Source organism: Osmerus mordax, chromosome 19, assembly GCF_038355195.1.
Source record: "Osmerus mordax isolate fOsmMor3 chromosome 19, fOsmMor3.pri, whole genome shotgun sequence".
NCBI classification, from domain to species: domain Eukaryota; kingdom Metazoa; phylum Chordata; class Actinopteri; order Osmeriformes; family Osmeridae; genus Osmerus; species Osmerus mordax.
In genome coordinates, this window is record NC_090068.1 from 3,313,191 (window position 1) to 3,336,995 (window position 23,805).

General features: G+C 41.7%; 1 protein-coding gene across 1 annotated transcript in view; it reads left to right on the forward strand.

Moving 5' to 3' along the window:
• Nucleotides 1–1,745: 1,745 nt before the first annotated feature.
• Nucleotides 1,746–23,805, forward strand: part of doc2b (double C2-like domains, beta) — a 196,668-nt gene continuing 174,608 nt past the window's right edge. Inside the window, exon 1 of the mRNA XM_067257791.1 lies at nucleotides 1,746–2,064. Within this exon, the coding sequence (XP_067113892.1) occupies nucleotides 1,746–2,064 (319 nt within the window). The remainder of the gene's footprint in view (nucleotides 2,065–23,805) is intronic.

Here is a 23,805-nt window from a genome sequence, read left to right on the forward strand (position 1 = left end):
TTCAACCACAAACGGAGAGCACAAATTGTTGCTGGATATGTGTCATCTCAAGCAGGCCCTTTGAACCTTGGAAGCCAGCAGGAGGGCATCACATGCAGAGGGGGGAGGCTCCCCCCCAACTCTATGGTTCCTTTGCATTGGTGTTTGGTGGGTAATCAGCATACTGTGGGTGTCAAGAGGGCTGATTAAGTTTGTGTGGTCAAATCAGGCTCTACAGGTGTGGTCTGGCTGACCTCGCTTCAATGTACATATGACAACATGGAAGTACAATTACAGATCTAACAGCCTACTTCTGTAAACATTGGGAACGATAGAACAGTAAGAAAGGCAAACTTGACATCATTCACAAATCAGTTCAGGTTATTTTGTTGCTGCTCAACAACAACATAGATAGCCAAAGTAGCGGAATGTCGCAAGCTTTGTTGCTAGATACGATTTTTGGTAGCTCGGGAAGCTGAAAAGTCGCTAAACTGGTAACACTGGCTGCTGCACTACTTGATCACGAAGAGCGGAAAACCAATTTAATTCAGAAAACAGCGAAACTACCACCATGCTACTGGGAAATGTAGTGACCGCAACTGCCCAGCACTGTAAATTTAAATCAGACTTAAATGTATATATTAAGGAGTAAATTGTTACTATGTTGATGATTCGTTATTTGGCACCTGTTGGTCAAGGGATTCATTTGCAGGAAAGGTGACCTGGCACCACAAAACTACTCCCTGTTCATTCCAAAGTATTAAGTGGCTGGGGATTTGGGGATTGCTGTTGAAATACCCTAGATCCCAGTGCTAACTGCTGTCCCCCCCAATGAGAATGTGTGTGTTTGTGCATGTGTGCACACTGTATATATATATATATATATATATATGAGGGTTAAAGATGTGTACATGTGTTTGTGTGTGCTTGTGCATGTGTTCTGTCATTATATATTCTTTCTTACTCGACTGCTCCCTTACGCGGATGCAGATTATCTGTCACTCAACAGCCAGAACCCATAGGCACACAAGGGAATTAATGGCTTGCAGATAGACACATATACACACACACATATGCACACATTTAGAAATATTCCTAAACAGAAAATCGAAAACTATAAACTGTATATATCCTAACTTGCTCTGATACACACTTGTACATACAAAAATAGGTATTCTGTTCTCTCTAATACACACACACACATGCCTGCACTCGGTGGCAAAACCTTTCTTCCACTGACAGATGGATGGGGACTAATAGCATAATTAAGTACCCGGCTGGCGGTTCCTGTTTACCGCTCGGTTGCTAAGCAGTGACATCAGCTGATCCCTCCCTCTCTCCAGTCTAATCCCCTTCCCTCCCTCCCTCACTCCCCTGAACACACACACCAACTCACACACACCCATTAGTCAGCCGTGGGCAGGGTTTGGAGTAGAGGGAGAGTGCGGGCAGACAGAATAGCGGTGTGTCAGTGGAGGCAGACAGACAGCATGGTTGAAGATTGCAGGCAGTTCTAGGACCAGCCAACGACTCTCCATGTAGTCCCAGTACCAGCAGAGCTTAGAGGGGGGGAGTCAAAGGAGACAACACCTGGACATATATCTAACCATACTGCTGGATGCAACAACCTGACCTAACCGAAATATTTTTTTCTCCTGTAGGGTTTGTACTTTTTGAGAAGTGGAGGTGTTTGCCGTGGGGGGAGTTTTGGTTTCATTTCTGGGCTGGTGTCTGGGCTGGGCGGGCATTCCCGAGGGACCGCATGCATGACACAACGCAAAGGCGAGAAGCCCACCATCAGCATCCAGGAGCACATGGCCATTGATGTGTGCCCGGGCCCCATCCAGCCCATCAAGCAAATCTCTGACTACTTTCCCCGCTACCCACGGGGTCTCCCCCCTACAGCGCCCCCGCCTCTTAGCCGGACGGGCTCCCTGCGTTCCGCCTCGCTGAACGCTACCGTTGACATCTTGGTTGGTGAGGATGACCTGGACCAAGCCTTTGCTGGGGCTACTGCTGCCCCATCACCATCCACCAAAAAGGAGGAGGAGCCTGACGTGGAGGGCTATGACTCAGATGATTCAAGTGAGTACCACAACAGTTACCTGTTTTCTTTTCTCGTTTCCTCACGTTTCTCCTTCTTTCTCGACTATTATTTTTACTATTTACTATTTATTTTCATTCCATTGTGTCTTCTGCTCATCATCTTTATGGGGGGTATTCCAGAAAGCTGCTCTCCAGCTGACACCCAGCGTTGTAGCAACATTGCCAGTAGGTTGCTGCTACATTGTGAATCAGCTGGGGGGTTAACTTACCCGGTTATGTTGCAAAACCTGCTTTCTGGAATACCCCCCTGCTCAGACAACTTGTTTCTTTTACACTCTTATTTACTGTCCCTCCTGGGTTGTCAGTTGTCAATAGAATAATGATGGATCTGCATTACATATTTTCTTCCTTAATCCTACCCCTCTCTCTGTTCTATCCTTCCCTCACTTGTCTTTCCTTCTAAGGTATCCATACAATACAACTGTGTGTCTACACCCTTTATCAATCCCCCCCCCCACCCACCCACCCACCCACCCACGGTTGCCAGGTTCCTGTCTGCGGTGTGTCTGTGCATCTGTGTGGCGTAGCAGATACTCTGGTTGCAACAGCAACAGTTGTCTTTCAGCTAAGGGCTGTTGCTCCAATGCCATGTGAACAATCCTACCCTCTGACATTACACATATCTAGCGCCAACTGTTTCTTTTTCAGGAGACAAGGGGTGTCTGTGTAGATTCCTTATGTGTTAGAAAAGAAAGGGAAATTACCCTGTAGTGATTTGCTTGTGCTATCAAAAGGCTCATCAGGGTGTGTGATTCATGCTTGGTCTCTAAATAAGCAACAATACAGACTTTCTGGTTTGTAGGTGTGCTGTTGGGTTTTGGCGAGGGAGCTGTTCACATCCACACGCAAGACAGAAGACCAAAAAACATAACTGGCAGTTCAAGATTTACGAGCTGTGTGTCCATGTCTGTATATAATGTTCTACCTATGAATGCAATGATTCTGTTTTCAATGATGCCGCTGCTTGCTGAGGACGCTCCTCACTCCGCCAGTCTCTAGCGAGCGGGAAGGCAGTTGCTACACAGAGACAATTTGTCATGTCCCCTTCAGCAACATCAGAAGAGAGCTGACACACCAGACACACATTTTCCCTGTTGTTGTGCAGTCTGCCAGTCCCTCTGACAGACTATCAGGCTACTAATGCATGAATACACAACTGAAAAACAGTCTGTGCCCTTTCCATACCCAACTAACCCTTCAATCCAGTTTTAAATGCATCCCGCTGATATAATGGTGGTGCTTGCTGTTTTTATAAAAGCCCTCATTTATAGGTGAGCGTGACAACAGTGTGGCTTGGTTAAAGGGTAAAGCCATCCAGAGTGGAGTGGAGAGTTGACATGTTTGCGGGCTTAAAGCTTTTCTAATCCCCCACGCCAGTATTGGGGGATGGCAGAGAGTAGGATAGGCAGCCTCTAACAGATGTTGACCTACAACCTGGTATGAGGCTGTAAACATGGGGGAAAGATGATTGTTTATATGTGTGTGTGCATGCGTCTCTGGGTCTCGGTGTGAGAGAGAGAAAGCGACAGAGGAATAAGTATTAAGAATTGAGTGCTACATTAGTGCAAGTAATAGAGTGACACATTGAGCTAAGAGATATTTAGTGTGCCTAAATATTCCTTTCCTATTCAAGTTATGTGTAAGATGAAAATAGTGTGACATGTGGCATGTTACACATTTAATGAGCATTCCAAGGTGGACATTCATATTTAATCAGTTGCAATGTCAGATCAGGACACTAAAATCCGTTGGATAACTGTTTTGTGCCATTGTCTTCCATTCCAGATATCAGTTATGTTGATCTGATCATTCAGAGCTATTGGGTAGTCTTGTCTAAGGACATCACAGAAACATGCCACACCATATAGCCAAAATGTGGGCACAAAGCAATAGGCCAATAGTAAGGCCGATTTACTGTGTCCAGCTCCTTAAAGGCAGTGCAGGTAATATTGCTGAGAAATACTTTTTGACATATTTGCTGAAATAAACTTCAAATCCTGATAGAAATAAATAAATCTAAAGATTTGACAGTCAAATTAAATAAATCTGATATCTGTGTGCGTCGCAGGACTGTAATAAACACTCAAGGTCGGGCCGACCCTACTGATTGGAAGGCATTTGGACCGAATGCAATGATTGGACGGGCTTCTTGTCTGTCTACTTACCTACCTCCGCACAGTAGTCAGGCAGTGCGTTCATGTGTTTTGGAGGATTGTCTTTTAAGGGACGGGGTGGGATATTTTGGTTTGAATCCTTTCAAACTCAAGATAAAATTGCTAGGCTCGCAAAACTTGCCTAACCTGCCTTTAATGAGTGACTTAATTTGACCTGTTAGTTGTGAACCAAATAAAGTCAATCACACTGTACTAGTACTTATGAAGGTTTAGGAGTGGCTTGATGGAAACAGTGTACGTAATGACTGTCTACTAGTCTGGGACCTCTTCCTTCCTTCAAATCTGCTCTGATTGGTAATGTAGGAGAGTAAATTGGTTATTTGTAATCAATCTAATATCGTGTGAATCCCCCACTGCAATTTATGATAAAAAGTTGTAAATATAACCCAAGCCATGCATTTTAGAATGTCTTCCTGCTCTGTTCATGAGCTCGTCAGAATCTACGTTACAAAGAGAAAGATTGACTTTGATACTGTGTCTGGGGATTTTAAGAGGATTTCATGGCGACTATGTGTTTGTGACGCCAGCTGTGAAGTCCGGCAGCCTAAACCTTAGAGCTCCTCCTTCTGCAAAGGGATCTAGTGCATGTATTCATCTCCCTAGGGCAGCAAGCCCGTCACCCACCAACCCAGGCACATGTGGTTTTGTTCCCCTGCCTCTGGCTAGTTACCTGTTGTCAAATTTGCATAACAGCAGCAGCAGGGGCCGAGACATTTTCTCATCAATTTTGGCTCAACTTAGATTTTAATTGAAAAGGAAAAGTGCATCACCTGCCAAGCGCTCTCCCCACCCCATTCCACCAAGGGGGTAATCAGACCCAATCCAATCTTACGCATCTTCGAGGGCACGTTAATTAATGGTAGTTCCTGATGATTGGATCCAGAGTGTCACTCATTGGCATCGCAACCCACACCATTTGAATAGGCTGTCACATATAGCCCAGGATGTCCTCGGGTGGATGAGGGTTAAACGCCCCTCCCCACGATCCCCCTCACTTGCTTTGTCTTTGTCTCTCATTAGCAAGATTTGGAAATTGGGTGCTGTGTGCATGTTGTAAGTATGGGGTTATGATATAGAGCAGATCGGAAATTAGATGCAGCGAGGGAGATATGGAGATGGTAGAGGTATGGGAGAAATAGATATTGAGATATTGAGAGGTGGGTAGGAAATGGAGCGAGAGTGTGTCAAAAATATCTTATTGAAAAACATGCACAAATAAAGAAGGAGGAGAAGGTGAAACAATTGTTCTCACTTCACAACTCCAATCCCCCACTTTATCATTGGTTTCAGCCTTGAACCGTTTGGTAAAATAAAAAAATCCTAATAGGAAGTCTACATGCAAACTGTCTTCTGGTAATGACTGACTGTGGTGAACTCAAGTAGCTAGCCGCAGGGCTAACATGGCACACCCAATTCCCATCTAACCACATTAGTGGAGTGGTATTATGGGTGTGGGGGGGGGTTAGGCAGGTGGGGGAGGTGGCGAATGTTATTTGTAATCCCTGACCACAGTAATCCATGTAACGTCTTTGTTTTTGAGAGCTGTTCTGGTTTACAGCAAATACAAGCTGAACCCCTTCCTTTTCCCAACCCTATTGTCTTCACAATGGCAGATATATAATGGCAAGAAAATGCACAGTTTTCCATCTGTGGGGAACCAGTAGTGTCTGTTTGTGGACATAGCGGCGTGCATTGTGGTTTGAGTGTTTTGTTTACCATTGGAGTGTCCGTGTGCGTTTGTGTGTCCGAGAGTTCCTCCAGTTGAGTTCATCAAATGCTAATACTCACATTCACATGCCACAGGGGGAGTGGGTGTTTATTTGACAGCAGCTGAAGTGCAAATAATGTGGTTTACTACCCAATAAACATTAGTGTTGATCATGATGACAGTACCTCAGCATTTTGGATTTGTGATCCAGTACTGTAGCAATTTTTTTTTGGGTGTCCTCAGTCTTGTACAGAAGTCATACAAATAGATGAGAATATAACCATAATTCCAAGAATCTGTGTGTCTTTGGCTCGATTGTCTTGCAAACGACATTATATGAATTCAGGCTCAGGTCCCAACAGTGTTGCGCTAGATTTAGGGACTTTTCACCTTCCCTACGAAAAAAAAAACTCATTTAGAGACTAGAGACAAACCTAGTGACTTTCCACTACTTTGGAAATCTCCATTTTTGTTGTTGAGCAGCAGCAAATTAACCTTTTACTGATTGGTGAATGACGTCACGCTTTTCTTTCATAGTGTTCAAACGTTCCCAATATTTATAGAAGTAGGATATTAGATCTGTAATTGTACTTTAATACATCTACAACACTGGGCCTCAAGGATGTGCAGTGTTGACTAAGTCATGACACATAAATATACAAATGTGACACATTATATAAATACTGAATATAAATGGGTTCGCTGACTAGTGTTCATCCAACGGACACTGCACTACTGTTCGTTGAAAACATCTAAAACACTATAACTTTAACTTAACCTTGCAAGACAGCTGTATATGAGATCCTGACAACGCAAAAATATATCTTGCCAAAGTAATACTGGCAACTACGTGCGTGGTTAAAGTTTGCCTGTGATGGATGGAGATACTTACATGGTTTATCCAATAACCTGCCAGGTATTTTTGGCCTAAGTGCCTGCCCTATTCCAAACAGTTTCCAAGGACATCTGCCCAGATGGATATGTGTAACAAACCATCTGTTGAGTCAGGTAATTAGAAACTAGCAACTGCATACAGAAAGGATTTCACAAAAAACAAACTAGCACAGACTCATCACTGAACATTTTATTTCTCATGACATTCGCCACAAGTGGGGATAAACCCCTTATTTACGGCTCTGACGGACTTTGTTCTGTCCTCAATGTGGCATCAATTTAATTCAGGTGTGTCAAGTCTCACGCATTCGCCATGAGCTCACAAATTTCAACCATTTCTGACGCTCTCACGCAACACCTTGTATTTCAATCAGGAGAGACCTTGATGAGTAAAGTGATGTTTACCCTTATGGAAGGAAAATATATTGCAGTATATTGGAAAATATCATGCGATATATTAGGCAATATATTTCCATATGTGGGATTTAATATTTATATTTTATAATACATTGCAACATATTGAACATGAATATACAATATATGTGTTTATATAAATCCCAAAATATATGCAATTATATTTACAAATACCACCATAATGTATTCCGATTTATATGGGAAAATGTATTGGTAATATTTGTAAAGATATAGTGTCACATGTATGTTTAATATATGGTAGAATATATTTTAAATATATGTTAAAAAAATATAGCTGCAAGCAGCAATGGTGGATTCCTCCTTCAAGATGGCAAAATGTAAAATTGACATAATAGATAGTTACACTGGGATTACCCAGAACTAGTAACTATTCTGTCAACAACAAAAAAATGCCTATGCCTGGAATTGAACCTGCAGCCCTTCGTTTACCAGCACAACTTCGCATTCAATTGAGCCATTCCCAAATCTGGGTTCTGCCATGTTCAGTAACTGAATAATAAAATAAGACGTTTCTCCTATGGAGAGCATTGCCAGACTTGGTCCAAGCTCAAACAGCTGTAATTCAGTCATATTTTCACATATCAAGGTGAATACCAACAGAAGAATATTGCTGGGTATTTTGGCACATTTCTTTGGGCCACTACCCAATGGTTAGCTGTGTTGCTCGTTCCACGAATGCACAATCCTTACAAGTTGTACCTCTTTGTAAAGGTGACCAATCAGGCTTTCCAACAATATAAAATACAATACCAATTGGTATTATTGAAGGGGAGGAATAATCGACCGAAATAAGGTTTCCAAACCTTTTTTGAGGGGTTTATCATCAATATATTATCCCATGTATTTCCATATATAATATATTGGAATATGTAATAGAAATTAATATATTACAATATATTTCAAGTCATATATTGGTGAATATATTTTCTTTCCATAAGGGTATTTACAGAATGATAAATGTACTACAAGTGTTTGGAGCGATCATTAAATGATCAAAGGGCATCTGCCCCGTATCCGAAGAGGAATCCCCACGGAGTCCAGACACTGGTGGTGGTGGCGGCAGCCGACGACCCAGCCAGAGGAGCCGGAACGAAGTCGGGTGGCGACGGGGAGGTGGAGGGTTGCGCACTTTGTTAGCATGGACAAACTAAACGGGGAGAAACACGTTCATTCAGGCGCACCTCGACTATCCTGCTGAGGGCGAAAGCGGCGTGGGCAAACGAGCAGACAGCCCCTGAAGACATGGTGAAAACTGCAATTGGGGAATGTGCAAACACGCTGGCAGGCGGAGAAAGTTCTGTCACCGCTAATTGATAGAGAGAGCGGCTAATCGATTGCCTACTGAAACCCAGATGACAGCCCAACATGAGAAAGAGGGAAGAGAGCGTTATTAGCGGAGGAAGTGAATAGTGGAACATTACCGTGTGTGCCCGAGTGCGGGGTTCGGTCTTGCCCGACTGAACTTGTGCTACGCTTCATTTCTTACACTGAGAATTAAGGATTAACTTGTCCCGCTATACAATTACTTAAAAACTTTATGAACATTTATTTACATTTCCAGATGATAAATAGTAAATTGATGTGTTAATTCATCTCTTTAACAGTAATGTTAGCAATAACCAACAGTGACTCCCAACCATGAATGAAAAACCTTAACTTAATTTAAACACACTCTTGAAAGAAAACAAACTTTGCTTCAGACAATGACTAATATATTAGTTTAAATAATCCTTCCATTTTATTAACGCCCCCGCCCACCCTCATGCCCACCTTCTTTCATTCTATCAAACTTGGCTTTCATCTGGTGATTGGTAGTTCTTTGAAGTCCAGGCAAGCGCCCATCCCACATTTGACACAGCAAAGTCAGCTCCTTCCACAGATTGGTGGGGGCACAGTAAAAGATAAAGTACTGCAGAGCAGTACAAGTCAAGCACTGACTACATCATCCCAATGACATTTCACTGTCATATATGACATTAAAGGCAGTTAGTATGCACACCCAGTCCCCCCAGAATATCTTTATCTGAAAGGGAGCTTACACAAAGAATTGTTCACATTGGTTTGTTGAATACCACTAAAGCATTGGCACTCTCGTCATGCTTTAAAGATATACTGAGAGAACAGAAAAGGTGGTTGGGCGAGGCCCAACCACCTTTTTTTTTACTTTCACCTTCAAACCTATTGTTTAAACTTTTATCAAACATCCAAACATTTGAAGAATTTTCGAGGGTGTACTTAAATAATCTGCTACAGCACCTCATAGCAGACATAATATACCATTTTCCTAAAATGTTGCTCCTAGCTTCAGACCTAACCCTCGGACTGGTAAGTAAGTTGTACAGCTGAGCAAACTACTCGACTACCGCTGTGTGGGAATCGCAGGAGCTAACCACTTGAAGGGCTTACAAAAATACAGGGTGTTGATACTACAACTTAGAAACACAGCTAGGTAGATGTTCACCCTGGCCTTTCCCTGTGGCGTTTCTGAAGATGTTTTGCCATTTTAGGTAGCTATCTCCCAGATGTTAAGGAGCTACTAAACTGATGTTCTACTATAGGTAATTACCCATGGGTTTGTGACGTTTGTGACTGTGGCTAGCTAGTTAGCCACCGTTTGCTTCACTTTTCTCCACAAAAACTAAAAGTGATGCCTAAACTAGGCAACGGAACCTTCTCTCGTACAAGCAATGCTTTTAGGACCAAGACAAACATTTTGACACTGACATTGTCTATGTTGTGCAAATATTGAGTGGGAAAATTATCATAATAATAATAAATAAATAAATAATATATGAGAAAGAATATAAAGTTAGGTCCATAAGTATTTGGACATTGACACAATTTTCATCATTTTGGCTCTGTATACCACCACAATGGATTATAAATGAAACAATCAAGATGTGCTTTAAGTGCAGACTTTCAGCTTTAATTTCAGGGTATTTACATCCAAATCAGGTGAACGGTGTAAGAATTACAACACATTTTATATGTGCCCCCCCCCCCTTTTTAAGGGACCAAAAATAATTGGACAAACTAACATAATCATAAATCTAATTGTCACTTTTAATACTTGGTTGCAAATCCTTTGCAGTCAATAACAGCCTAAAGTCTGGAACCCATAGACATCACCAGACGCTGGGTTTTGTCCCTGGTGATGCTCTGCCAGGCCTCTACTGCAACTTGTCTTTAGCAAGTGAAATGCATGCTCAATTGGATTTAGGTCAGGTGATTGACTTGGCCATTGCAGAACATTCCACTTCTTTGCCTTAAAAAACTCTTTGGTTGCTTTCGCGGTATGCTTCGGGTCATTGTCCATCTGCACTGTGAAGCGCCGTCCTATGAGTTCTGAAGCATTTGGCTGAATCTGAGCAGATAATATTGCCCGAAACACTTCAGAATTCATCCTACTGCTTTTGTCAGCAGTCACATCATCGATAAATACAAGGGAACCAGTTCCATTGGCAGCCATACATGCCCACGCCATAACACTACCTCCACCATGCTTCACTGATGAGGTGGTATGCTTTGGATCATGAGCAGTTCCTTCCCTTCTCCATACTCTTCTCTTCCCATCAATCTGGTACAAGTTGATCTTGGTCTCATCTGTCCATAGGATGTTGTTCCAGAACTGTACAGGCTCTTTTAGATGTTTTTTGGCAAACTCTAATCTGGTCTTCCTGTTTTTGAGACTCACCAATGGTTTACATCTTGTGGTGAACCCTCTGTATTTACTCTGGTGAAGTCTTCTCTTAATTGTTGACTTTGACACAGATACGCCTACCTCCTGGAGAGTGTTCTTGATCTGGCCAACTGTTGTGAAGGGGTTTTTCTTCACCAGGGAAAGAATTCTTCTGTCATCCACCACAGTTGTTTTCCGTGGTCTTCCGGGTCTTTTGGTGTTGCTGAGCTCACCAGTGCGTTCTTTCTTTTTAAGAATGTACCAAACAGTTCATTTGGCCACACCTAATGTTTTTTCTATCTCTCTGATAGGTTTGTTTTGATTTTTCAGCCTAACGATGGCTTGCTTCACTGATGGTGACAGCTCTTTGGACTTCATATTGAGAGTTGACAGCAACAGATTCCAAACACAAATACCATACTTGAAATGAACTGTAGACCTTTTATCTGCTCCTTGTCAATGAAATAACGAACTCCCTTTATGAGGGAATAACATACACCTGGCCATGGAACAGCTGAGCAGCCAATTGTCCAATTACTTTTGGTCCCTTAAAAAGGGGGGGGCCACATATCAAATGTGTTGTAATTCCTACACCGTTCACCTGATTTGGATGTAAATACCCTGAAATTAAAGCTGAAAGTCTGCACTTAAAGCACATCTTGATTGTTTCATTTCAAATCCATTGTGGTGGTATACATTTACATTTAGTCATTTAGCAGACGCTCTTATCCAGAGCGACTTACAGTAAGTACAGGGACATTCCCCCGAGGCAAGTAGGGTGAAGTGCCTTGCCCAAGGACACAACGTCATTTTGCACGGCCGAGAATCGAACCAGCAACCTTCTGATTACTAGCCCGATTCTCTAACCGCTCAGCCACCTGACTCCCTGTACAATATACAATACAATATACCCTGTACAGTATACAGAGCCAAAATGATGAAAATTGTGTCAATGTCCAAATATTTATGGACCTAACTGTATCTCCTCAGACAACTTTCTATTTTGCTTTCTCTGGTACATGTTTAGTGTGGTCCACACAATGATACCAAACGGCACAGTTTACTTTCCTCCATTTAAATAGCCCCAATGACTGATTACAAGACTGGAGATGTGTGATACTAATTAAAGTAACTAATTGTTTTGGAAAATCACTATAATTCGATTATTATATTTTATCAACAAATGTGTCTGGGCCATGTTAGAATATCTTTGTAGAATGAGCAATAATTCATCTCTTTTCACAGCTTCTTTGCTTTATTCTATGACATACCAAAGGCATGCAAGTGAACATGATGCAATAGCTTTTAATAGGATCTCTTTTCAGGAGGAATTAAGCATTATTTCAATGAGCTGTAAGGGTACCAACAAATTTGAACACATCTGTATAATCAACATGTGCAAGTCGCAAAGGGGTTTTCCTTTTTCAACAACTCCTTTTAACAAATTATTTTTTGCAGTAGGTAAAGCAGTAATGTAAATAATTTATTTTAATAATAACTTATTACTTATTAATAAGTTGAAATAAATGTAACACAACAAAGACAAGACTGAGAGGAACTTCCTGACTCAATTTCTGAGCCAAAGAACACCCTTTCTTTGGATTACAAAAACCAGCGACAAATGTATGGAGCTAAATCAGGGCCAAATGTTTTGTTAATTCGGAAAAAAAAATCCATAGTTGAAAAACTAAAGCTTGACATTGAAGCAACTACCTGCATTGACCAGTTCACAGCAATTAGGTCTAATCATCACTAACATTTTGATCACTTGTGATAACGCCATACTTTGAATGGATTCTGTGATGTCCTCCTGGTTGGTTGGCTGTATTGATCAGGCGCTCAGAGAGTTGACTCCAAAACCCTGCTCAGGAGCTTCAGGTTGGGTGATGGTGCATACTTCTGCCTCCCTATTCCTGCAAAGAGGAGATAAAGACTCTGGGCACCCCCCTCTCCACAAATAATCTGTGTCAGAGCTACACACACTCTGCATCAATATTCGTCACAGAATAACACGTCTTGTGGTGTGGCAATGAGGGAAGGCTTTTTAACCCTTCTGTTATCTTCGGGTCATTCTGACCCATCAGTCAGTGACCCACCGTCGTATTGCGACAACTTTACCGCATAGAAAAACAAAGTGAAGCATTTCTTTTAACCGTCGGGCTATCTCAGACCCCCCATATTGCGAAGGTTAAAAGTATTTTGGTGTATTAGTGAATGAGGATGAGACTACAGACAGCAGATCAACAGGGGGTCAGAGGCTGTTTCCAGCTGGCATCTATAGCTGTCTTGCGGAGGCAAGTGTTGTGATAATGTCTGGCTGCAGCAGCAGTTGAGCTGTCAATGGTTCTTATTTTTTAGCTGTGTATGTTTACAGTATGGGTGTTTCTGTCACCTGATATACTGTACATGTTGTGCATTTGTGCAAAGATCAGTGCTCGAAGTGGGCCGGTACTCACCGGTACGCAGTACCAGCACCTCTCCATTTTACTCTTAAGCGTACCGGCACCTTTTCTTGCGTGCCGGTACGCTAGATTCGAAAAAGCTATCTAGACAGTATCAGCTGATGCCTGAGTAAAACACATTTTTCACTCCTGCTTTCAAACCTCGAAACTAAACGACTTTCGTTTGTAAGTAATTATGTTAGCCAGTCTTCAGAAATGCACTAAAAGAACGCGTGTGCCAGAGCCAGACACGTCAACAGAGGTCCAAGTCCAACCAGAAACATCGGGTAGACAACGAATCTTGAGCTTCAAACTTGTTTAAATAAATACATACATTTATGTATGGCTGCGGGAACTAGGGGTGCTGAGGGTTCTGCAGCACCCCCTGACAGCACGAGAATAAAAAATGATATGACTTTAAAATCCACCACAGGGGAATAGCCATGCAGTAGCGGACTGGCCATCGGGAACACCGGGAGAAGAATAACGATGAAAAACCAGGATAAGAAACGTAAGGGTGGGGCTGAAAAAGAAAAAAAGACATCACTTTCACTAGACAAGGTTTTAACAATTAAAAAACTGCCATTTTTATTTTACACAAAGCTCAAAAAACGATTTTGCGCTCAAATAAAGTCCAAAAAATTAAGCATCGAACTCCCGAACTAGCATCAGCTGTGGTGGCGTATACGGGGGCTGGTTCTGGTGGGCTGGTCTGGATAAAAGTCCAGGGCCTATTTTTACTCCCAGTCCGTCCCTGCCGCCCCGCAACATTAAGCCACCCCCCTGATAAATGCATAGCCTCGGGAACATATTTTATGTTGTTAATAAATAGGCTAACAATAAATTGTTGTTGTACCAGCAATATCTCCAAGTTTTGTTTTTCACTGTAGAAATCTCAAATTTCATAATGATTTGCCAATGCAAGAGAGTACCAGCACCTTTTTTTCTCCACTTCAAGCGCTGGCAAAGAGTATAATTGGTTGCAATTGGTTCCAATAGGTTGCAATTTTCTTTTTTAAATATAATATAGAAACAGGTTAACTTCTGAAGTATTTCAGCATAAAGCCTTGAGACACAATCTTGTTTATCACTGCATGAAGTATAAATCATAGAGATACAAGTCTAAAAGGGGAGTAATAAGAGCTTTCTTCTTTAGATCCTAGCCTCAACGTCTTTCCCTGCTGTTTCAGCTTCCTCTGGCCTCATTTGCTGGCAAGACAGGCTCAGACAATGATTCCAAATTTTGGTATTCTACCCAGGATGGGAAGGTAGAGATCCCTCAAGACATGGCTGACAAGGGGTTATTGATACACCTCACTTTTTATCAATGATATCGAAGGAAAATGGAAGCTCTCTCCAACACAATCTATCATGTTAAAGGGGGTTGATTTGAACAACATTTCTGCACATTGCTATTAGGGATGTAGGGATAGAGGTATGTATTTGCTGATCCTTAAATCTTTTCTTTATGTGATCTGCCCCAATTCAACTCGCCCTATGTTTCGGGCCTTGCAACTCCAAGCCTAATCCGCACCGTAGACAAGGACATGCACATACACACACATGCAGTAGAGAAGAGAAGTGTATAGAAAAAGTACCAGACAGCATCGTAGGATCATTTTGGCATATTTCTGACACATGAAGATTGGAGGAGAACTTATGAGAAGGAAAACTTTCAGCATCTGCGTTTAAGGTGCACCTTCTGGACACTTTGAGCAAAATGACTCTGAGTAGTGACACAAACTGTCACATCCACAACCGTACCCGTGTCTGTTTGCCTGCCTTAGTGTGTCGCTGTGTTCTGTGTTTATTTGGGTCACCTGTCTGTCAATGGTGTTGTTAGTGTTGTTGCGTTCACCTGTGTCTTGTTCGGTTTGGTATTTAAGTCCCTGTTATTTGTTCCGTCGTGTTTCTTGTAGTGTGTTTCTTGTAGCCTTCTGTTCCTGCATCCTGCCTCGCTTGTCTCCTTGCATTTGGGTCCTCCCTGCACCTCATTACACAAACATTCTTTTACAGCCATGAGGATGATGGGTATATTAACCAAACAGGCCACGGGGACATATTGTTATGAATCTGCACAATATCCTGCCTTCCCTGTGGGCTTTTTCATTAAAAAAAAATCTAATGTCTGTCATTGCATATTCTCTTTCACCCGGCCATTTATTGTTACAGGTGAAATCAGATCCACTCTTGGTTCAATATGAAGGCTATTTGATGGTGATTTGGTTTAGTGCTCCTTATCCACTCCCCTGTTTGCCTGATTCCCTTAGTGAGGCCTGGGGCTTCAAGAAGATTACACCATCACCCACTGACATGTCTCCAGGCATTGTGTGTGCTGGCAGACACTAGGGCCATACACACATTCGCTCATGCCATAGGCATGAAAATTGTCACTGGAGTGGTTGATATGAAAATGCCTATCAAGAACAGTCCAACAGCAAAAATCCACACACACTCAAAAAAAATTATCTTTTGTGTCTTTCCCCTTTTTTGGTTCTCTCAGACTGTGAGATCCACAGATCAGATTCTCACTGCTTTGACTCATCTTCTGTCTGTCTGGCTGACAGACCCTACAGAGGGACTGGGGCTTGACAATGATCGGTCGGGGGAGTGATTAGGACTGAACTAAAGCTAAAACCCTGCTTCAATCAACCTTCGCTTCATCAAAGGAGGGCCACTGAACTGGACTGAACAAGACTGGATTAGACTAGACAGACTACCATTCAGTTTAACAGCATCGCACATAAATAACAACGTAAAAATTCCGACAAAGGACAATAATATGACAATAACAAAATTGAAACCTCGTTTTGACATGAATGAACAGTAAAACAAAAATGTATTGTAGTTTAGGCCTTTATGTAGCAGTCTACACACCAGTATATGTTATTCCCAGAAGGATGAGATGAATGAATAACCTGATAATAACATGATACCCTAACCCTAGTATTAATAGGAATTTAAAACAAACCCAAAAAATTATGAGAGTATGGTTTGGTGACAAGCCTCAAAAGTAAAGAAATTCAAAAGACCACCAAAATCTTAACTTTACCAATGCCGTATCAAGGATTTTCCATCACGCAACATTGACACCTGTTACAGAACTGTAGCAACTAGAGAGGGGAAATTGTAGGGTGTGCTTGCTTGCGTCGTTTTTTTGCGACCGTTTTTCCCTTCTAGTGATATTTTCAAGCATTTAGCCTACTCATATTGCATATTTCATTAAGAACACCCTTTGAAACAGCTGCGAACCCCCTTTGAAACAGCTGCGAACCCCCTTTGAAACAATCTACTGTAACAACGTTGTCACTGGCAGTATGGAATCGCGATTCAAACAGTACCGTCTGCTAACTGAAAATATGCCCCCGAAAACGTAAATAAGTTTGACATTAATGTAGGGGGAAATGGCTAATTCAAAATAAGTTTGCTAGAGGCAAGCTAGCTGCTGTTGCTCCACATTTCACTGATTGTTTGAAAGCGCCGGAAATGAGAACGTTTCTTTTGACATTTTAGCTGTGGCTTTGAAGACTACTACACACTGCCAGTGGGCGAGCCGAGTCTGACTGAGGCTAACGTCAAAACAAGCCGCGGTGTGACTCAAATTCCAAGTTTTACACATCACAAAAATATGCTGACCCGCTGGCTGTCTTCGCAATCGCCATATCTTTAAAACACTGCCCTCCTTCTGATTTATGATGTAGAATTGACCTTGGTAAGAAATTAAGAAAATACTCATCAGAGATCGACAACAGCTGACGCAATCGTCAACGGAGGCTGACGGGGCTCTCACTTAGCAAACCAATCAAAGTTTTTACAGCAACCTACATTAAAATCTCACCATCTGGCTGTCTTCACAATAGTCATATCGTCATAACATTTCCCTCCTTCTGTTTTTTGGTGTAGAATTGACCAAACTATAAAATTACGAAAATACTAGACTACTATGCATGGCTGCCGCCTAGGCAGTCTCATGGGCGACCCGCACTCGCTCAAATTACAAAGACTTTCACGACCTAAATCAAAAATCCGAGACGGCAGTTCCACTCTAAATTGCTTTCTCAACAAAGCCCAATGGTTGGTAATTTTGGGGGTTGGCATTTTTCACTCATAGTCCAAGCTCCAATTTGCGTGCTAGAACGTCTCTATCACGTTGTATCCATGCGTCGTTGCTGACGTAGTGACGTAGGCTAGCACTGAGTACCCTTGGTTGACAGAAGATACTTTTTGCCACAAAAACGTTGTAACCTCCTACACTGTGCAACGGTGTAAATAAAAATACAAGCAACTCAATCGCTACCAAGACGAAACTTTTGACACCTAGGTTGTCTATGTAGTCCAAATATTGACTGAGGCTTAGGGGGGCAAAAATAAATAATAAAAATAATAACTAGAAACGGCTGTTCCTGCGAAACAGCAGTGATAATGCGGAAAACCTGAATGGGGATAGCTGACCATTCTAAAAAAGCGGAAAATTTAGTAGAAAGTTTAGTAGAAAGTTATAAACTGAAGCGCCTGAAAGGTATTTTTGAAATGGGCTGGAGCTGGACGAAGGTATAAAACTACAGAAAAGAGAAGAAAAATGCAAAAGTACTGGCAGTTGGAAGGTACTGCTGTGAAAGGTATTTTTGAAAGGACCTGGAGCAAGATGAAGGCAGAAAACAGAAGAAAAGAAGAAAAATGCAAAACAATAAGGGCAAAAATTCAGCAAGATAAGCTGCAGGAAAATGTGACAATTTAGCAGAAAACCAGTTGCTGAAGTCTGGGTTGAACGAATTTGAAGGTAAAAGGACAACACTGGAATGACTTGAACTTGCTGAAAAAACATCGCAACCGTTGGTCATTGGCAACAGACTGGCAACATTTCTAACCTAGAATCTAGGTTTCAGGTTCAAGATGGAGGAGAAACTAATCATGTGTGCCTGCACACCCAGTCCTGTTCAGACACTTAATTTAAGATGACATCAAAATAATAATTCATAGTGCAGGGTTGCCAATGTTGTCGTTGTCCCTGGTGATCAGTTGGCTGAGCGGTGAGGGAGTCGGGCTAGTAATCCGAAGGTTGCCAGTTCGATTCCAGTCATGCCAACTGACGTTGTGTCCTTGGGCAAGGCACTTTACCCTACTTGCCTCGGGGGAATGTCCCTGTACTTACTGTAAGTCGCTCTGGATAAGAGTGTCTGCTAAAAGGAAATGTATGTATTTTATGCATGTCTGTTACTCGGTAGGAGCTGAATGTCTTATTTTTAGTTAATGGCAGATAGTAACAGAGCGCACTGTCTCGTTTGAGAATGTTACTTCCGCCTGTGTCTATGATCAATCAAAACGTTGAGCCTCGCCCACATTGAGGCATCGCCCCAAATTGCACATTGCAATGAGAGGCTTCTCCAGGCTTTGGCTCCGGCCTCCACGGTATGCCCTGCTTTTTAGTGATTCAGGGGTGTGCTGTATTATGTTCTTGTATTTACTACATACTTTCTGGTTAGACACATGCAATACCACATACTCAAACAACTGGTCAACAGCCTTAGTCATTTAGCAGACGCTCTTATCAAGCAGGGGTATGAACCGGGTCTGGAAACAGGCAGGAAAAATCTGGTTATTTAACAGAATACGATGCAAGACTGACTAAGGTAATTCAGACGGCCGACTGACGTGGAAGATAATGACGACGTTGAACTGGCGAACCTTGGATGGGAAACCGGGGTTGATATACAGATGGTGATGAGTAAATGATCCGCAGATGTGCGTCGTTAACACGGAGCGTGTGGACAGGAATGCAGGAGCCTGTAATTGAAAATAAAGGGACCGACAGACAAAGAACAGACAGAGAGAAAGAAAAGGGCAGGTCCAACCCAGGGACATGACAATATTATTATATTGATACACTATTATTATGTTATTGCTCAGAACATTATCCAACACTGCAACAATGGCATTAGCACCTACTGTACATACATTCAGGCCAAACATAGTATTTTGTACCTTCACCTTATACAGTCTTGTCATAAACCTGTTGAAATGATTATATGTTTCCTTGCAGTGTATCAGAACCAGTACAGCCATCCTAATGTGTATGGTTAAAACTCTGATTTGGTTCTCGCAATGTCCTTAAACATCTCCCTGACACATGAGCTCTGGCCCATTTCCTGTCTTATCAGAAACAACCACAGATGGTCCCATCAAACTGCATTTATTCTCAAGCTCAGAACGTCCTAATGCAATTCATGTAGCTCTGCAATGACTGCAGCTCTACCCTATTCAACTCTTGCTGATTCTGCATGTTTTCTTAGCTATAGTGGCACATAGTGTATGTACGCCCACACACAGGATGTGTCAGGATGCAAAAATGGCATCTAATTTATGGCATTTCAAATGTGATCCAATTATTTCCCGCAAGTTCAATGTCAATGTTCAATTAGCCACAGTACTTACTGCATTGCCAAAAGCAGACATTCTATTACTGTAGGGTTTGGGTTATCCTGTTGGTTATTCCTTCTGTCGGAGGGTTTTGAAGTTGTACACAATATGAACAGCTATATTTCAGTTAAAGATATTTTTTTCAAAATGTTTCAAACTCAGACACACACTTTACGGATGTAAAAAAACATGGCATTTTTATGTTTTGTTGTTGGGAGTTGTAGGCAACTGTTTAGGCAGTATTAAAGGAGACACACACATTTCCGTCAATGGAGATCAGAGGGAATGCGATGAGTGCTCAAAATGGGTGTGTATGGTGTGCATTAGGCAGGAGTATGCAGAACCAGCACAGATTTTTTGAAAACTATTTTGATCCAGAGAGATATTGAAGGAGGCTTACTTTCATAGTTTCTTCATAATCTGCTGAAGAAGGTTGAAGGCACATAGATGGGATCACATTTTGGCTAATATCTGAATCATTCATAAAGTGGAGATCTCAAAGAGTTTGATTACATTTGTATGTAATCAAAAAGTACATTAAATGTAATGTCGTCATTTTTGGGAAAGTAAAAAGGAGTTTTAATACTTTCCAGTAATCTTTCTCCCTTCAAATGATTTAAAGGGGTCATTGATTGTAGAACCAAATTTACCTTGTCACAGTTGAATAACGACAGTTCAGTGGGTAAAATGGACATACAGTGAACCCCAAAGTCCATTGACACCTCTTTCCTATGCAAATCTCACAATTAAAAAATGTAGCTGTAAAACGGTAGGTTTTGAAAAAGCTACAGTTTGCTCCACCTTTTTTGGCTCTGGTCTGTACCTTTGTCACGCCCCAAAATTTGCTGTGCGCTGTTCTGTGTACTTCCACGGAATTACAAAGAAGAACGATTTTCAAGGATATTGAAAATGGACTACGGTCGTAAATGCAGTGTTCCAGCCTGTACAGGGAATGCTGACACTTTCAGAGTCTTCCAAAGGAACCAAACACTCGACGGGCTGTGATGTTTGTCTATGAGAAGATCCCTGTGCAGTTCGACCCTCAATTACACATTTTCTCAAACCATTTCACCGAAGACAGTTTTGAAAACCTGGGACAATGTAAAGCAGGATTTGCTATGAAGCTGTTGCTGAAAAGAGGTCCTGTTCCGACCTTATGTTCATCACAGCCGCAAGCTGTAGTATGATGTTGTCGCTAACAGTTATTAGCAATGCTAACGTATCCTGTCTGTATCTAGCATTAGTAGAATGTGTGATGATTTAGTTTACTGGAAATGGGGCTAACGTTATTTCATGTTCCTGACTGTGTTGCATTCAAATAAATAACCTGTGTTGTCATGTAAATCTACAATTCGAGATGCATGTTTGTCCAGATCTATTTTTCAGCAAGATAGCTAGAGCTAACTGAAGCTGAGTTGAATCACGATAGTTTGTTTGCTAAGCTGTAGTGCTAACGTTACCCACCTAAGTCGATCCTGTTTGCTTCGACAACAGAAGTGGAAACAACTAACGTAATCATTTCAAATGATAACTAGTCAATCTGTTGAAAACAGTGTTGTGTAGACACAATAGATTTATTTGTACGTTTTTATTTCAAGTCTCAACCTTCGATGTTTCAGTGAGTGCTGTTGGCCGTGTTGCGTCTTTGCTCCGCAGCTTCACTCGTTGTAGACCAACCAATCAGCGCGCAGCTGATCTATATATTGATGAGCATACCATAAAACGAGAAAACCTAGCGTTTTTCCCCGGGACAAATTCACTGGAAGCATCAGGGGGCATCAGTGTATCGCATAATTCCTTTATGATGCCCCCCCCCCCCCCCCTTAAAAAAAACAGATTGTTTTTGCCAGTTTAACTTTTATTACCAAACAAATAACTCAATACCAATAGCCTAACACAACAGCAGCATCACAAAACCCTAAACAGCTGGTTGAGGGTGGTTGATCAGGGCTTGGCAGGGACGGACTGGGAGTAAAAATAGGCCCTGGACTTTGATCCAGACCGGCCCACCAGAACTGGCCCCCTTATACGCCACCACAGCTGCCCTGCCAATGCATCCACATTCTGTGTTTGATGTGATGCTAGTTACGGAGTTCCCAACGTAATTTGAGTGCGCAACACGCGCGAGCGAAAAGTTTTGGTCTTTATTTGAGCGCAAAATTGTTTTTGAGCTTCATGTAAAATAAACAGCCGTTTTTCAATTGGTAAAACCTTGTCTAGTGAAGGTGATGTATTTTTGTCTCTTAATGCTTCAGCCCCACCCTTACATTTCTTAGCCTGGTTTTCCAAATTATAAACATTTAAAACTGTAAGCATGCAGCCAAGGAGCTCTCCACCTTTATTACTCATTTAAAAACGATTTGATAAATCAAATATAAAAGCATCATAGAATGTAAAGTAACAGCTAGCTGGCAGTTACTTGTAAAATGCATAGATAATGTTTAACAGTAAAATCTCAATTTAGCTTGCACCTAACATATTTGAGTGTGCTAAGGGAGTCAGATGGCTGAGCGGTGAGGGAATCGGGCTAGTAATCCGAAGGTTGCCAGTTCGATTCCCGGTCATGCCAACTGACGTTGTGTCCTTGGGCAAGGCACTTCACCCTACTTGCCTCGGGGGAATGTCCCTGTACTTACTGTTAGTTGCTCTGGATAAGAGCGTCTGCTAAGTGACTAAATGTAAATGTCTAACATTAGTAATAACGTCAGCTAGTTCGAGGTGTATGCATAGGCTAACCATAAAATTAGCAGCACATTTCCCGTATTTTAACAATGATTAAACATGGACTTACCTGAAAGTTATGCACGGGCATCTTTTCGCAGTTTCTTTCTCTTTATTATTTCTGCCCCTGACTCCTGTTGTCTTTTTGAGGCCATTTTCTAAAAGTTGAACCCTACTGTCAAAGTTCGTCAGGGGGGGGGGAATTTTACACAAACTTTTTTTGAGCAATTAAATATATCTCTTGTTCTGCCTATTTTGTGATATACATGCCTAAAAGGTGCCTAATATTTATGTACTGATATAATATCGGCATTATAATTATTAGTACTATGATGATTTTAGAGTTGGCAATTTTTTGGTGCCCCCTCAGGACTTGGTGCCCTACGCACAGCGCGTAGTGCGCGTTATGGGAGCGGCGGTACTGGGGGGCATAGAACAGCACCCGGGCCATTTTCAGCCCAACCAATGTTACATAACCTATTCAGAGACCTTAAGGAACAGTGTGAAATACCCCAAAAACACAATCACCCCTTTAATAACAAAAAGCAGTGAAGTGGATTTACTCATTTATGTAGTTATAGACTTAAGAATTAGTGTAGCATGTACAGCCTCAATGTAATCCTTCTCTCCCCTCTGATCTTTCTCCAATCCAACTACCTATTGAGAAGAAAGCTCAAGAGAGATATGCTATCAAAAAGGGCCAAATTAGTGGATTGTCAAAGATGAATCAATGAAAATCAAATCTAGTGGAAAGGTCAGCGGGGAACCTTTTTAGATAATCCTGTAATGATGCCATTTCTGAGACAGGCCTTGTTCTTGTTGGAGAAATCTTTTTGTAATTTGAAATGCATGAAAGGTCTCAGTCAACACGCACTGTAGAAATTTAATTAATCATTTTGTGCATGTTACATGCTGCTGCTAAAGTAATTACTCATTTGAATGAGGGCAGGGGTTTGCATGTGGATCTATAGTCTTTTGGGACAGTGCACTGTACTCTCTACACTATCATCCCTACAAACCCAAATGTTCCGCCATTATGAGGCTGCACAACAACTGATATAGGAAGAACCTGCTTTCCATGTTCCATGTCTTGCTAAGCCCCTGGGCAGTCTTGTGATTTTGGTTATTGATACATGACATTAATTAAACAGCTATTTGCAGACTGTTGAAATGCCTTAACTGATCCAGAATGGGTCATAAAGGTTTTATTAACATGAGACAAGTAATGCTGCATCGCATTCATATCGTATG